The 17,005-nt window shown below is 47.8% G+C and overlaps 2 protein-coding genes across 2 annotated transcripts; one reads left to right on the plus strand and one right to left on the minus strand.

The window, feature by feature from the left end:
* Window positions 1-131: 131 nt before the first annotated feature.
* Window positions 132-3,272, plus strand: LOC127343082 (uncharacterized). The gene is made up of 5 exons (XM_051369163.2): window positions 132-461; window positions 557-633; window positions 2,377-2,506; window positions 2,771-2,868; window positions 2,952-3,272. Exons 1-5 carry the CDS (start codon window positions 287-289, stop codon window positions 2,985-2,987), a joined length of 516 nt encoding a protein of 171 aa, XP_051225123.1. The 5' UTR covers window positions 132-286; the 3' UTR covers window positions 2,988-3,272.
* Window positions 3,273-5,738: 2,466 nt separating this feature from the next.
* On the minus strand, window positions 5,739-6,957 carry LOC127343071 (probable membrane-associated kinase regulator 3). The gene has a single exon (XM_051369151.2). The coding sequence runs from the start codon at window positions 6,776-6,778 to the stop codon at window positions 5,885-5,887; it is 894 nt and encodes a 297-aa protein (XP_051225111.1). The 5' UTR covers window positions 6,779-6,957; the 3' UTR covers window positions 5,739-5,884.
* Window positions 6,958-17,005: the final 10,048 nt, after the last annotated feature.

Below are 17,005 nucleotides of genomic sequence, written 5' to 3' on the forward strand. Positions count from 1 at the left end.
TGTTTCTCTGCATTAAACGAGAAGAGAGGGTCACCGAGGCTAAAGCGGCGCTGCGATCATTTTGCGTCTAGCTGTTGGAGCGCGTTTTTTTTCCGCGCAGACATAAAGATGCCCTGAATATTTGGCCGTCCAATCTTGATCAGACGGCGTCAATCAGCTCCCGGCAACGGAGCACGTGACCGCGGCGCCGTACAGTCGTCGGCCGCGCCATCTCCCCGAAGCCGGGGGAAGCCCGACGCTTCTTCTAGAACCTTCGCGGCGAGCGAGCGAGCGCACGACATTCGACATGGTGGTGCTGCACGTGAAGTGGACGACCTCCTCCCCATCTCCGTCGCCGTCGCCGGAGGCGGAGTTCCTGCACGAGTGCGCCGCCACGGCCGCCGTCGCGGACGTGGCGGCCGCGCTCGCGGGCACCGCCGGACTCCAGGCCCGCGTCCTCTCCCTCTGCCGCCGCCTCCGAGGTGAGCGGAATTTCTCTGCGCCGCGTCGCGTTACCCGCCGTAGTCGTGGATTGGTTACGGATCGAATCAGACTGACGCGCGCGTCGCCGTTGCAGAGCGGTGCGCGGACGCGCCCGCGGCGTACGGGGAGCTCGAGAGGGCTCTGTCGGAGGCCGAGGCCTACGCATCCAAGGTAGTTAAGCTTCTCGATTCGGTTCACGAGCTGTTGGAGTCAGATGCCTATGTTTCTTCCTGTTTCGTCTTTGCTTGTGGGGGTTTGGGTACCAAGTACACTGGGTTAGTACACTATGTATAGAATCAAACTCCATAGAGCTAAGTTCCATTCCATGGAGTGGAACTGGAGATAAGTGCACTGTGGTGTTATGCTAGTGCTACATCATTTGCATTGCATGATAATCTGAGACTGCTCAGTAACAATTAACAAATGCTCACTGTTTGCAATTGTTATACTGGCATCAAAACGGGGTTTGTTGTACTGGGAAATGGGAGTGGCATGGAAGTATGTCATGTGTTTGTTTGTTTGTGAATCAAGCGTGCTGCTACAACCGTTGGTGCTTTCCTGCCCTTGACCTCCTCTATTTACTTGAGAAATTGTCGGAGTTTTCTAGCCTGGATGTCGTTCAGCTCAAAGCGTTGTCTTCAATATTCAAGAAAAATGTACAGCTTTTGCTAGGAAGCAGATCATAATAACTATTGCTAAGTTAAGGTGGCTGGCTTTTGCCTGGTGTTCCTTACCCTGTTTCTTCCAGTAAGTTTCTTGTGTTTGGTTATTCTGGTGGTGGTTACTGTTCCTAAACAAGCTGAAGTAATTGCTCTATATTTCTAAATCAGGAAATTAAAATTAAGTTCACCTTCTCTGCAGTTTCCAAAAAAAAACCATTAAGGATTGTTTTATTGTGGGATGTGAAACTAATTTCGCGAGTGTAATCAATTCTCAGAGCGTTCAAATCAGAATTCTTTCTGTTCTGTCATTTGTATGTGGGGATGGGATCAGTCATCAGTGTATGATGTTCTGTAGTAGCTTTGAGAGTTTCAGGTATTTTTTTCGATAAAGGAGAGTTTCAGGTATGCCATCAATATTATTCAGAAGACACACTGGATTAGCACACTAACCTTAGAACCAAACTGCATAAATGTTCATGAAACCGAGTGAACCAACCTTAGAATCAAGTTCCATGAAGTGGAATTGGAGGCAAGTACTACTGCACTGCTGCCTAGTGGTGTTATGCTACTATTGCATCATAAGCTGAGGATGCTCAATAAGAACTAGCAGATGTTTACTGATATTAGTTACTATATACCGAGATCATAACGGGGCTGGAACTGGTTATTGCATGGAAGTATTTTATTTGTTCGTCTTCGAATCAAGCGGTGCTGCTACTACCCGCGGTGCTTTCCTAGCCTCGACTTCTTTTATTTTTTTGAGAACGAAAAATGACATGCAATATTCCAGGCTTTGAGCCCTCACTTATATTCAAGAGCGAAAATCATCGGATTTTTTTTTGCTTTGATATTGTTCAGTTGAGAAATAGTTCTTTAATATTCATGAAATGTGGATGATAGAAATCTAGCTTTTGCTAGGGCGCAGATCATCGGCAATGGCTAGGTTAAGATGTCTGGTTTTGGCCTGGTAATGGTTACCCTGTTTCTTCCAGTAAGTTTTTTATGTTCGGTTATTCTGGTGGTGATTACTGTTTGTAAACAAGCCCAAATGATTTGTTGATTCTTCCTCTGTATTTCTAGGCCGAGACAGGAAAACAAAACCCGCCCACTCTTTATTGCAGACAAAAAATATATTTATGGGTTGTTGTGTTGTAGAATGTGAAACTAATATCGCTAGTGCATCAACTTTTAGAAAGTAAGTTGCTGGGGTGTTTCTGTTGAAGATGTTGAGATCTGTCTGAATCTTGTCCAGGTACAAGTCCGGCATAACAAATTCTTGTCCCCTCGTGCTCTAAGAGAACATATCAAGAATATTGAAAAAGCAGCTGCTAATACTCTCGAAGTGTCTTTGGGGGCATTGTGTCTGCAACATTCAAAATCAGGTAATACAAATGAGCAGAGATAACATCCAAAAATTGTACTGTAAATACGGGAGAAAGACTGAACTGCACACTAGATAAGTCTCAATCATGTTTCATATTTTCTAGTTCCACTGAAGCTATTGAAGTCTTTTAGAAGCGCATAAACCATAAGTAGGACTAGTTTCACCTGTCAAGTTGGCAATGTTCTCTTTAGACTGTAAATTTATTTATTCTCACCGGATATTTTCTACCTGCCATTGAGTTTTTCCTTGTAATAATATTCAGATGAAAAGCATGACACCATACAACTTTGGTGGGCTGGAAAAGAGCTAGCTATGGACAAGAAGCTATCTGACTATATTGGTACAAATGACAAAACAAAGGTAACATGCAAGTATGCAACAGTAGTGTAAGGAAATTGCTTCAGTTTTTTATTGGTTATTTACTTTTTTTTGTATTTATGCAGATTGTCGTCAGGCTAAGCCTCCCCAATGATGCTTGAGTGTGTTCCTACCTGTTGTTGATCTTCCATGGTTAATTTCCTTTTGAGTAGTATATGCATTTATGCAAATTTATCCTTATGCAAAGTGTTCTTCGTTTATGTTAGAAAACAAGCAAAGCATCCTCTTCAGCTGTAATATTAACATACCAAGTACCAATTACACCGTGTATCAACAGCTTGAAACCATGACAGTATGATCATTGGGGGCGCCAAGTGGTGAGCGAGACACTTGAGCATGATTGTCAAATTGATTGTTGTACTCAAAATGTGATTCGATTTTGTCAATTGGTGAGTGAGACTCCATTGCAGCAGCTTCCCATATGAAGGGGGGACCCTGAACATGCTTACACCCTTTTATTTATCTTCAATATGGTGGTTCAACCTTTGCTGTTGTATCTAGCTTGCTTGTCTTCATATGCATGCCTCTTGAGTTCCTATGAAAAAAGACACTCTGAGCAGCGAAAGGTGTACTCCGGATCATTTTTTGGGTATCTAGGTTTCTTGTCAGTTGATAGACTATGTACCACATTGCAGGAAGGTTGCAGACATATTAAGCAGGTGCTTATGATGCTTCTCTGCGTTCATGATTTTATATTTAAGTAATTTTTTCGTAATATCTGTGAAACATTGTGCCAAAGGATTTGTGGTTCTACAATTCAAGGAAAGACAAAACGTGTGGTACTCCGATAGCATTTATTTTAAAAAAATACTTTTAGCTCTGTGATTGAGAAACAAGAGTATGGCATTGCAGCAATCATGGAGCTCCCGGTTGGTATATTCTACACGTGACATATGGCCGGTGCCTGCCCGAATGCAGTTCTTGGCGTATGCAGCTGGAGGAAGTCAGGAATCAGGAAATTACTCGTGGGAAACCAACATCGTTCAGGAACCGGCAAGGTATGGTTTTTGGCTTGTCTCTTACTTACTAAACATTAACCTGTACTGATATACTCGTATGTTTTAGATAGGAACCTGTACTGATCTTGGAATTGAACAGGTGTAGTGTAGATAGATGGTGCCTCCTGTCTACAGGTATAAATCCTGTTTTGTCGGATTCCTTGTCTTTCTACCTGTAGAAGGAACAGGCATCGCTGTAAACAATAATGTATAAAATTAGCTAAGTAGGTTGCATGGAGCTTTGAAGCCTGTCCTGCCTGGCAGTTGCATTTCACTGTGCTACTAGTCGATCTACCCCACAACTGTCATGAGCAAAAACAACCATATCTTGGTCCATTGGTTCAGTGAAACCTCTATTATAATATGTATTTGTTCCATAACTTTGACTCATCAGTCAAATTACCTGCTCCTGTACTGCTAGAATATACAACGGATACTACTACAATGCAATGCTACCAATTGGGGCCTACCAGTTGCTACTCCAGCCTAACTGTAATTCCATTGTTCTCTTCTGCTTCACCTCTGTCAAACTCCTTGGTATTTATTTTTCAGGTTTGCAAATACGCCGATGGCCGCACAAGCAGTACTACCAATCGTTGGTAGTACGAGTATATATTTCTGAATGCTGATTTCACCCTCTGATAATGTGGCCTCATTCTCTCGCCCGTGTCCAGACCGGAAGGAAACAATCATTCTGCACGACTGATAGCAGCCATGGGCGCGCAGGAACCAATGCAAGGCAGTGTTTGTTGCGATTGGAAATCTCTCTCACCTCCAGCCTTTTCCCCTCCTCTCGAGCAACAGAAAGGTAAAACCTTTTCCTGCGTCGCCACTGGGAAGATTCGTTTGTTGCACTAGGGTTTGCTCCATCCAAATTCCAAGATGCTGTTGCTACATCGCTCCAGGACACAGGGCGGTGAAAGTAGGGAATCTCTCGTGGGTTTATCGTGCTCGTCTGGTCCTTCCTGTGGTGTGGTTGTTGTGCTCGCATTGCATCACTGGGAACCGTGAGGTCCATGACACGTCCCAATCACAAGATGGACAAGCCATGGTGGAGCGAGAACTGGGAACCGGGCAATCATCGCCCAAGCCTGCTCGCCTTTTGGCCACCCTATGTGTTGTGTGGCTCTGCCAGTGACTCCGTGCCCAATGCTACCTTCCAACTGTTTCAGATTTATCCGATTCAGATATGTTTTTCAGCAAACAAAATAGAGGTACTATCAAAGCTTGCCCTAGCACTCATAGCTAGCTGTAGATCATCTTGTCAGGACACGACAGAAATGCACAAATGATTTGTTGAGAAGATTGTTTGTTCTCGGTAGACAATGCTTGCCTTGAAATCTTTTATCTGATTGTGTAAGCTCAACGAAAAGCAAACGTTTGAGTGGGATCTCACAACGAACTTTGTTTGTTTTGAAGCCAAGGCATGGCGAGACGCAGCGTGGATCAGAAGTTGGCAGGGACGTGGAGTGTGAGGCAATGTCTGCAAGGTAGGTAGAAATGTGCGTGACCCAATTTATAACCAGATTGGAACGAATATTTTTGGACAGGAGGTATGGTCAAGGTCTCAAGAGGTAGTGTGTACTTTGAGTGGAATCAAATCTGCCACCAAGTCAGTGCCACCCTTGCGCAATTCATCACGACAGTACACACGGCCCCCACAATAGTTCATTCATTTTTCTTTTGGAACAGACAATGGTTCATTCACAATCCCAACAACACTTTAGTGTGGTACATGGAAAATCAAATCAAAGATGATCATCAGTTTTGATTTTTTTGATCATATATATCTGGGAAATGAATAGTAGATCCTTTGGTCCAGGCACATTGAGATAGAAACGTGAAGGAGAACAATGGAAAAAAAAATCACAGAGAAGTTGTTGATTCCTCACAAATAATTCACAAGACACATTGCTCATCTTCACAAACATCTGCCCCAGAAACCAGAAAGAGAGAAAGAAGAAAAAAAAACTTGCTTTGATCAGTCAAAGCTCATGGCGTCATCCCCTGCAAATCTCCTGCCTCTCTTTTTGCGCCGCCTCACTGGCGGCGGCGGCGGCGGTTACGGCGACAGAGGTGGAGGTGGAGATCCTAGGGGTGTTGGACAGCGAGTAGAACACGACGCCGCTGGCGCTCCTCCGCCCCTGCTGTAGCAGCTGCTGGTGCGACCTCTTGCAGTGGGCAATGGCGCCGTGGATGCCCCCCTCCTCCGACCCGGCGCTGCTGCTCCGCTTGAGCACCGGCGTTGCCGTCCTCGGCCGGAGGAAGAACCCCTCCGGGTTGCCGCAGGACGGCGTCGACGCGGACGAGGAGGAGGACGACGAGCAGAGGGGAGAGGTAGCCGGGGGTGACGCCTTGGTCGCCACCACCAGGCGCACCCGCCGGATGATGCCAGAGAAGGACCTGCGGTGGCTGCAGAGCTCGTCCTGGTCCAGCACGCTCCCCATCCGCACCGCCGCGCCGCCGCCAATGTCGCCTGACCTGGCCAAGAAGAAGGACTTGATGTACTCCCTCGACGTCCACCGCTTCATCAGCTTTAGCCTCTTGGACCAAGAGTACTTCTTGGCGCCCACCTTGTCGTCCTCCGCCTCGCTCACGCTCGCGCTAGGCGGCGCCGCCGCCGGCTTGATCTCCGGCACGCGCACCTGCTGCTCCTGCAGCAGCTTCTGCACGAGCTGCAGCCGCGGCGGCAGGTGCAGCGGAAGGAGCTTGCCCCTGTAGAAGAGCTCGTCGGCCGGGGACTCGTAGGCGGTCTCCCTGTCGTGCCTGGACACGCCGCCGGCGCCGGCGCCGCTCTGGAACTCGAACTCCAGCAACGCGCATTTGGGCGAGGAGGGGCTGAGGTCCATGTCGATGTAGTCGTCCTGGATCACCATCGTCGGGGCCCTCGCCATTGCCACTGCTGGGAGCTGCTGCAATGTTTTGGGTGGAGTGGAGAGATGGTCTGTAGGGTTTTGGGGGTTGGAGCTCAGCTGTGGGAGTTTGTGTTGTGGGTTGGTTTGGTAGGAGTTCAGTGGCAGCACAGCACAGCACAGCACAACAAATGCAAATGCAGAGCAGAGAGGCAGTAATGGGTGAAGTTATTGAGGGAGAGGGGCATGAGGCTCTGCTGAGGTGGCACTGGAAGCCCTGTCTCTCCATCTGTAGGAAAATGGAAATGACTGTGCTGAATTATCTTACTTCTGTTTGGCTCATTGGTTAACAAAAGTAGTTTGTACTAGTAGTGCATTCTTATTTAGCTAACATGCTCCTCTGATTTTAGCCGTCATATGCTTATCCAGAATCTCTTTGCTCATTTAGGTAGGAGAGGCAACAAGGAATGTAAATGTATGTTCATATTCTCCTACATTCTAATTTGTCCAGAATAATCCATCCATCCATCCGTTCAATTCTCCTACATTCTAATACTCCTATTAATTTGACATTGCATATATTTATATTTTTATCAATATATAGGATCACACTTTATAAAGTTTAATTTTAACTAATATGCAACGAAGTTTAGGCATGAGGGTGTATAGCGATGCTCCTCTGATTTCAGCCCGCATGCTATGTTTAGGTAGGAGAAGCGGCAAGAAATGTTCCGGTTCATGAGACGTCCCATCCATCCATTCAATTCAATTCAACCAAGGTGTGTTCTGATCTGATCTGCTGCCCACAGGCTAGGGATATGATAGGAGCAGCAAGCGAGCAAGCAAAGCTAGGCAGGGCATGGTAGCGTTTGATGGGCAGAAAGCAGTCAAAAGACGGTCGAAGACGCGGCAGTTTTTAAGACGGCACGCCGAGGCAGATGAGATGAGATGAGGAGCACCAATTTGGACGGTGAGCTTTTTCACAAAGGCCTCGTAGCAGCACACCACATGATAGCCTCACCATTTCCACTTTTATCCCCAATGTTCATTTACCCCCCCCAGAGATTAGCACTGATGCAGTGGGCTCAGGTAATTTTGTACTATGGTGAAAAGTTGCAGGCAGGGGGCAGGGCATTCATGCGGGGTGGTGGCTTGTTTGACCACCCTTTGGCCTTGGTCCAAAAGGAGGTTGGAGCTTCGGCAGTGTAGGAGCTCTTGGACCAAAGTGGCTCTAGGTATGTGTGCACTACTCTCCAGACCTTGTCTGTAGGCAAGCAGCTGCGTGGCTCACTCCCACACGCCGGGCAGGATGCTAGCCCATGATTGTTTAGGATAAATAATCATATTTCCCTCTTTTTGGGGAAAGCAATAAGTAAGAGAATTATTTGTTTTTCTAGTTTGCTCCAGCAGTTAAGAGAAAAAGATTTAGTGTAGCTGGCAGCCCGCTACAACAGTTTGCAACATCATCTATAGTTAATTTAGGGCATTTCCAACGGGGCGACCCAACTGCGCGGACAAAAAACACGCTCCAGCGGCTAGACGCAAAACGTCCGCAGCGTCCGTCCTGGCGCAAACGTGGACCAAATATGCGTCAGGAATGCATCTCTGCGGACGCGTCCGCGCGTCCGTTTGTGTCCGGTTGGGATGCATGCAGCCCTCTCTCTCCTCCTTTAATTACGCATGCGTTCATTCCTAGCCACACAAATAGAATCTTTCCATCTCTCTCCTCTCTAATCACGCACACTAGTGGAGAAGAGGCCTTTGGTCCCAAGCAAATATCCCAGTGCTGAACCAAACCGGGTCCAATGGGGGCATTGGTCCCGGTTCGTTTCTGCCCAGGACGACCCCACCCGCTGGCGCCTGTCCTGTAGTGGCCTTTGGACCCGGTTTGTATTACAAACCGGGACGAAAGGGTCCACCGCAGGGCGCCGCAGCCGTGTCAGTCGTGGGGAACCCTTTAGTCCCGGTTTGTAATACAAACCGGGTCCAAAGGCCCCGCCTCTGGCTATATAACCTTGCCCCTGCCCAAGTGTGAGCCACACTTGGCCATTTTTTCACTATCTTCACAAGAGGGGTGTATTGCTTTCCTCTCTTCTTCACATGCACAAGAGGTGTTCGATGAAATGCTTAAGAGGATTTGCCACTTGAGTTTACACAAATCAAGCCACACTTAACTTGCTTTTTTCTTCTTCATCGAGGTTACCAACTTTATCCTTTTCATCTGCAATTGATAAAATGCATGTGTATATATACATCGTGATGTTCTGTAATGGTTTTGATCAGCTTAATTATATCATGCAGATGAATCGGCAATGGATGTACATTGATCGACGGTTTGACGAGTTCACTGCGGGCCTGGATAATTTTATGACCGTGGCGGAGGCAAACAAACATGGTGGCTTCATGTATTGTCCATGTGTGGACTGCAAGAATACCGTAAATTACGCTCACTCGAGTCTCATTCACAGCCACCTTCTGCGATCCGGTTTCATGCCCAGTTACTATTGTTGGACCAAGCACGGAGAAAGAGGGGTTATGATGGAAGACAATGACGAAGAGGAAGAGGATGATGACGGTTATCCCAATTTCCTGAATACGATGATACTGCGAGAAGGCAATGAAGACAATGAAGTAGAAGATCAAGAGGCACCAGATGAGCCTCGCCGATGATGATCTTGGCCGGGCCATTGCCGATGCAAGGAGAGAATGTGAAACCGAAAAGGAAAGGTTGGCCTTCGACAAGATGATAGAAGATCACAACAAATTGTTATACCCAACTTGCGAAGATGGCCATAAAAAGCTAGGGCAAAGACATCGGAATTGTTGCAATGGAAGGCAGAGAACGGTGTCACTGACTCAGGATTTGGAAAGTTGCTGACAATAATTAAGAGGAAGCTTCCAAGGGGTAACGAATTGCCCGCCAGTACGTACGAAGCGAAGAAGATTGTCTGCCCTCTAGGATTAGATGTGCAAAAGATACATGCATGCATTAATGACTGCATCCTCTACCGCGATGAGTACGAGAATTTGGATGCATGTCCGGTGTGCCTTTGCATTGCGGTATAAGATCGACGAGATGACCCTGGTGATGTTGAGGGCGAGCGCCCAGAAGAGGGTTCTGCCAAGGTTAGGTGGTAGGCGCCTAGAATACCACGGCTGACCCGCTCGTTCAGAACTAAAGAGCACGCGAGATTGTTACGAGGGCACAAAGAAGACCGTAAGAAAGACGTGATGTTGAGGCACCTCATTGATGGCTCCCAATGGAGAAAAATCGATAGAAAGTTCCCAAACTTTGCACAGGATGCAAGGAACTTACGGTTTGGTCTAAGTACGAGATGGCATGAATCCTTTTGGAGAGCAGAGCTGCAGCCATAGCACCCGGCTTTGTGACTCTTTGTATATATAACCTTCCTCCTTGGTTGTGCATGAAGCGGAAGTTCATTATGATGCCAGTGCTCATACAAGGCCCGAAGCAACCCGGGAACGACATTGATGTGTACTGAAGCCATTAGTTGAAGAACTTCTACAGCTGTGGTCTCTAGCAGGTGTACGTGTGTGGGACGAGCACAAGCGGAGGAATTTGACCTAAGAGCGCTTTTCGTAACCATCAATGACCGGCCTGCTCTTGGTAACATTTCGGGACAGTCAAACAAGGGATACAATGCATGCACGCACCGTTTACATGAGCTCGAAGGTGATTATTTGGAAAAATGTAAGAAGGTCGTGTACAGGGCATCGTCGATTTCTTAGGCTTACCCATCCCGTAAGAACGAAAGGCAAGCATTACAACGGTGAGGCTGATCACCTGAGGAAGCCTCTCCATCGTGATGGTGTTGATATATTTGGTATGGTCAAGGATCTAGATGTAATATTTGGAAAGGGTCTGGCGGACTGATGCATTCCGAATGACGATGCCGGACACGCGCCCATGTGGAAGAAGAAATCTATATTTTGGGATCTACCCTATTGGGAAGTCTTAGAGGTCCGCTCTTCAATCGATGTGATGCACGTGACGAAGAATCTTTGCGTGAACCTGCTAGGCTTTACGGGCGTGTACGGAAGACAAAAGATACACCGAAGCACGGGAGGACCAAAGCAACGTAGGAAAGACCCCAAAAACCGCATGAGAGAGTTAAAGGACGTCATTACTCCAGCTACGCTCTTACAAAAGCAGAGAAGGAAATATTTTTTGAATGTACGAGCAGTATCAAGGTCCCGTCCGGCTTCTCCTCCAATATAAAGGGAATAATAAATATGGAGAAGAAAACATTCCGTAACCCGAAGTCTCATGACTCGTCACGTGATAATGACACAGTTGCTTCCGATTGCATTGAGAGGGCTTCTACCGGAAAATGTTCGATCGCCCATTGTGAAGCTATGTGCATTCCTCAATGCAATTTCTCGAAGGTAATAAATCCAGAAATTCTACCGAGGTTGCGTAATGTTGTGGTCCAATGTCTCGTTAGTTTTGAGCTGGTGTTCCCACCATCCTTCTTCAATATTATGACACATCTCCTCGTTCACCTGGTCGATGAGATTTGCATTCTCGGTCCTGTGTTTCTACACAATATGTTCCCCTTTGAGAGGTTCATGGGAGTCTTAAAGAAATATGTTCATAACCGTGCTAGGCCAGAAGGAAGCATCTCCAAGGGCTATGGAACAGAGGAGGTCATTGAATTCTGTGTTGACTTTATTCCTGACCTTAAGCCGATTGGTGTTCCTGAATCGCGGCATGAAGGGAGACTAAGTGGAAAAGGCACGCTAGGAAGGAAATCAATGATATGTAGGGACGGGATTTCTTTGACTCAAGCACACTACACAGTTCTACAAAGTTCCACCTTGGTGGCTCCGTATATCGGTGACCACAAGAACTTTCTACGCTCCCAGAACCCGGGGCAGTCGAACGATTGGATTAGACGTGAACACATGTCGACTTTCGGCGGTTGGTTGCAAAAACATCTCCTGAATAACAAAGATATTGAAGATCAGTTGTACTTGTCGGCCCGAGACACCATCTTCGATCGTAGTGACTTTCCAAGGGTACGAGATAAATGGGAATACATTTTACACGATCGCCCAAGATAAAAAGAGCACCAACCAAAACAGTGGTGTCCGGTTTGATGCAATAATGAATGAAGGCCCAAATGACACATATTATGGTTACATAGAGGATATATGGGAACTTGACTATGAACCTTCTTTTAAGGTCCCTTTGTTTAGGTGCAAATGGGTCAACAAAACAGGAGGCGGGGTTCAGGTAGACAAGTTGTATGGAATGACAATAGTGGATCTCAACAATCTTGGGTATAGAGACGAACCATTCGTCCTAGCCAAGGATGTGGCCCAGGTTTTCTATGTGAAGGATATATCTACCAAACCAAGAAAAAGGAAACATAAGGAAACCAATACATCAAACGATGAGCCAAAGCGCCACATAGTTCTTTCTGGAAAAAGAAACATCGTGGGAGTGGAGGACAAGACAGACATGTCAGAAGATTATAATCAGTTTGATGAAATTCCACCCTTCAGAGTGAACATTGATCCAAGCATCAAGTTAAATGATGAAGATGCTCCATGGTTACGGCCGAAGAAGATTAATTAAATGATGAAGATGCTCCATCATCAAGTTAATTGAAGAATGTTCATGGCACAAATGAGTATCTCAACATGGCAATCAATTTCCCATTTATTTTTGTGTAATCATGTAACTGTATGTAAGATATTAAAAGTGGAGATGCGCAACGGGAGATTTCCCAACCCTTTCCCCAACACAGTTAGATGAGATGTAGTCGTTCAGGGGCTTGCAGGAAAAAATTCCAAGGCGCAGTTTCTGAAGATGCCGTAGGGCCGGCCCGTACATGGCGGTGACGGTGGTGGCCAGGCGGTGGCGGTGGCGACGGTGGCCTGTACATGCATGGCGGTGGCGGCGGTGGACACGTGTGGCAGTGCGGTGGCTTTTTTTTCATTTGAAATAAGGCGGGAATGAAACTTTTTTAAAAAAGTGGCCTTTGGACCCGGTTTGTATTACAAACCGGGACTAAAGGCCTTTTTTGCGCGCGCAGCGAAAACGCAGCAAAAATGGCCTTTAGTCCCGGTTTCTATTACAAACCGGGACCAAAGGGGGGCCTTTGGTCCCGGTTTGTAATACGAACCGGGACCAAAGGGGGTCTGCCTTTATAACTCCTCCCTTCGTCTCCGCGGAGATCAATCCCGCGGAGACGAACGAGCGCACGCCGCCAGGCTGCCCAAAACTCGCGCGCCGTCGCTGCCGCCGCCCCTGCCGCACGCAACCGCCGCCGCCGCACGACGCCGCCGCCGCACGACGCCGCCTCCTCCTCAGCCGCGCGCACGCAACCGCCGCGCGCCGTCTCCGCCGCCTCCTCTCTCCGCCGGCAACCGCCGCCGTCTCCACCGCGCGCAACCGCCACCGTCTCCGCCGCCTCCTCTCCGCCGGCAACCGCCGCCGTCGCCGCCTCCTCGTCGACCACGCCTCCTCCTCCGCCGACAAGAGGTGAGCCGGCCGGCCCCCTCTTTTTTTTATTGTTATTTATATTTGTAAAATTATTGTGTTGTTAGTATATTAATTGTTAGTATAGTACTTAATTAGAAAAAATGTTAGTATGTTAATTAGTATAGTTAGCTAGAAATAGTATAGTTGTTACTATTACTATAGTTAGAAAAATTAGTTATAAGTGCTTGTTAGATAAAAAGTTATATGTTAGGAAAGTAGTGAAAATTATAGTTAGAAAAAAGTTATGAAAATAATATTTGTTAGAAATAAGATAGAAAATTATAGTTAAAAAATTATAGTAGTGAAAATTATTAGTATAGTTAATCCGATATGTTAGAAAAAGTAGTGAAAATTATAGTTAGAAAATTGTTAGTATAGTTAATCCGGTCGTGCGGGCGGCCCTGCCGGTGCCGAGTCGGTGGCGGTGCCCCTACCGGCGCCCGTGGCTGTGCCGAGCCCGTGGCGATGCCCCTACCGGCACCCGTGCCGGTGCCGAGTCCGTGGCGGTGCCGCCGCGACATAGTTCCGACGCCCCTGCCGGCGCCCCCAAAATATATAGGGTATATATGTAGTGCCGGCGCCCCCCAAATGGTAGTGCCGGCGCCGACTAACATATAGTGAAGTTATTTTTTAATTTATGTTAACGTTGGTACATATATATATGATTTGTTTTCGTAGCTACGATGCCGCGACAGCCGCCGCGCCGTGGTCTGACTCTTCTAGAGGAGATGGTGCAGATGGGGAGGTCCGGGACTGGGCTCCGCCAGGGTGGCACTGGGAGGTCTTAGCTTCCGGGTCGCGCACCTTGGTACGGAATCCGGGTCCCGTTGTCGATCCGGATATTCTTTGGTGGAGGTCTTATGGGCCACGGTCGTTTCAGAGGGAGCCGGCCCCACCGGAGGAGGTAGCTCAGCGCATTGAAGCGGAGGACCAGCACGTTCGCCGTTACATGTACGCGTTAGACAACATGTATAGGACCGGATGGAGCGTTATGCGGGGATCTCATGTTAGCTATGCTCCCGTTGTTGTTCCGTGGCTTTGGGGGTACACCCAGCGCGGCTCAGGACCCGGTCGGCGCCCTCTAGGACCCGGTCTGCGCGGTTGAGTGGTTGTAGTAGTGATTGATATGTATTAGGGTTAAATAAACATGAACCCGATCTATGTATGCATGTAACTTCACTATCTGCTTTCAGCACTATATTATCGATCCTTAGTTAAGAACTACATATGTAACTCCATTTTCAGTTTTCTGCATTATCCTTAATTTGATCATATGATGGTTCCTATATGTATAGCTTGCAGGTCGTTGTAGAAAGCATGGACAGAGATGAAATTCAAGAAAATTTCATGGAGGAACTCATAGCAAACGGTACTCTGGATGATCGCGACGACGACGTTATTCCAGATGATGGCGGTGACGATGTCACCGCAACTTATTTGAATGACTCCGGTGAGGGAGCGGAGAATATTGAGGAAGAAGATCCTAGTGGCGCCGGTGAGGAACAAGATCATCATAATGGCTCCCGAACTGTAGTTATCACCGAGGTATATAAATTAATTAAGCCACTGTTGATCGACTAGATGCATTAACTAATTAAATTGTACTGACTATGAACTATTTCTTTTTTAGCCCTCCGGATCGAGCACTTCTTCTGTAAAGTCGAGGAAGCGAGGCCCGGCCAAAAAGTTGGATGACGGTGTTAGGCACGACATCACCCACATCGAAAAGGATGGTAAACCGATTGCTCCAGAGAAAGGTGCAAAGGCATTTATAGCTCAATGCGGAGTGCTTGTTAGGGACCACGTCCCGATCACCGTTCGAGAATGGCACAAGCCGAAGGGACTAGTGATGTCTGCAGAGGAAGAAGCTCAAGGTCTTTATATCGATGATGTAGCCAAAAACAGCATTATGAACAAGCTCATGTCACATTTCAACATAGTACCCGAAGAGGGGGGTGACGCTGAAAAGGCCAAGATGGGGCAGGCCCTCCGCGAGTTTGGCAAGAAGAAGATGGCCGAACTATTCAAGAACCACAAGAAAAGATTGCGCCGCCTTATCAAGGTAAAGAAGACTCCGAACAGTGAGAAGGTAAAAAATCACTGGGACGAATTCGTGAAGTACAGCACGGAGTCAGAAGAATTTAAGGGAAGGTCGGAAATAAATAAGGCAAATGCTGCGTTGAAGCTATATCACCAAATTCTGGGTCCAGGTGGATACAGGGCTAACCGTCCTAAGTGGCAGGCAGCTGAGGCGGAACTGACCAGTAAAGGGATCAGATTAGGGACACACGGTTGGATCGAACGGTGCAAGGAGTGGTTCTACGGGATTGGGGGAACGTTGGATCCAGAAACATGGAAGTGCATCTATAAGAAAGCTCATCTGAAGGTTCCCATTGATGCCCTGGAAAGAGCACATAGGGACGTGGAGGCGGGGTTGTTCCAGCCCGAAAGAGAGAACGATGAGCTGACACGCGCCCTTGGGAACAAAGAACACGGCGGATGAACACGAGGCACAGAAGGCTCCGTTCCGTGGAAGTATGGCTTTCCTGCGGAAAGGAAGAGATTTCCTGATAAAAGCCATGAGAGGAGGAAGGCAAGGGAAACAGACCGCCTGGCTAACTTAGAGCAGGGTATGAGCACCATGAAAGCCCAATTAACCATGGTAACCCAAGTACTTACATCTCAGATGGCTCAGGGGCAGGCTGTAGATCCTGCATTGCTCAATGCCCTCGCCCCGCTGCAATCTCAACCACACCGGAAAAGCAGCGTGGCTTCCTCTCAGCAGGTGGATAATGATGATGATGATGACCAGGTGGTCGAGCCTCCTCGCTACCCCCCCGTGGATGATCTCACTGAGAGCCGTCCTTGTGAGCTGCATGTTAAAGTTTTCAACCTATCCTTCAAGGCGGCGGTCGGCATCCTCTTACCTACAAGGTCTTACCATTGTCGTCCGGTCCAAGACGACTTTGCTGTTGTGATGGTGGATGAAGTGTTGAGAGATTATGAGGGGTTGGTGCTTGAGCACCCTGCAGGTGAAGATGGGGAAATCAAAGAACTGGGAGAAGCCCGTAGAACCACCGTGCAATGGCGGAAGGAGAACATTATGTTTCCAGGTGAGAAGCCAACAAGCAGGCCACCTCCGCCTCCTCCGCCACCTGTGCAGTCTCCTCCGCGTGATGATTCTCCTCTGCGCGATGATGATTCCCCTATCCATGACCAGTCTCCTCCGCGTGAAATACTCCGCCGCCTCCTCCTCCTCGTCAGGAGACTCCGCCGCCTCCACCTAAGCAAAAGAGGAAGCGGTCCGCGGCACCTCCTACAGCTCCGAAGAGATCATCAACTCCAATGAGGGCACAGACTCCAGAGTTGTTACCACATGAGCAGACTGAAGAGCAAAAGGCGTTTCTTGCACCGAAGAAGATGTTTATTCCACCGCAGACAGTGAAGCACTTTGCCGAGACGAGAATGAAGAGACCTGAGCTGAGAGCTGATTATGACCGCTCTCTTGGACAGTCCTCTAGAGCGAGTAAAGAAGCAAAAAAAGTCTCCTAGCTTGGACAGCAGGACATTCAGGCCGTACCCCACTTCATCGTGGAGCCCTATCATGATCCAGAGACGGCATCGATGATCGAACGGGCGGCTAGAGCTCAGGGAGCATCAGTTGAGTACGAAGATTACTATCCAACGGCTCAAGTGGTAAACAAGTATAGATACGTATCTGATCTCGTCAAACCTGGCGAGCTCGCGCGTCTAGGGAC

This window comes from Lolium perenne, chromosome 1 (assembly GCF_019359855.2).
Source record: "Lolium perenne isolate Kyuss_39 chromosome 1, Kyuss_2.0, whole genome shotgun sequence".
NCBI lineage: Eukaryota > Viridiplantae > Streptophyta > Magnoliopsida > Poales > Poaceae > Lolium > Lolium perenne.

Coding starts and splice junctions, on each gene's coding strand:
- LOC127343082 (XM_051369163.2), top strand. CDS start 287: ATGGTGGTGCTGCACGTGAAGTGGACGACCTCCTCCCCATCTCCGTCG. Junction 462..556: donor CCTCTGCCGCCGCCTCCGAG/GTGAGCGGAATT, acceptor TCGCCGTTGCAG/AGCGGTGCGCGGACGCGCCC. Junction 2,869..2,951: donor GTACAAATGACAAAACAAAG/GTAACATGCAAG, acceptor GTATTTATGCAG/ATTGTCGTCAGGCTAAGCCT.
- LOC127343071 (XM_051369151.2), bottom strand. CDS start 6,778: ATGGCGAGGGCCCCGACGATGGTGATCCAGGACGACTACATCGACATG.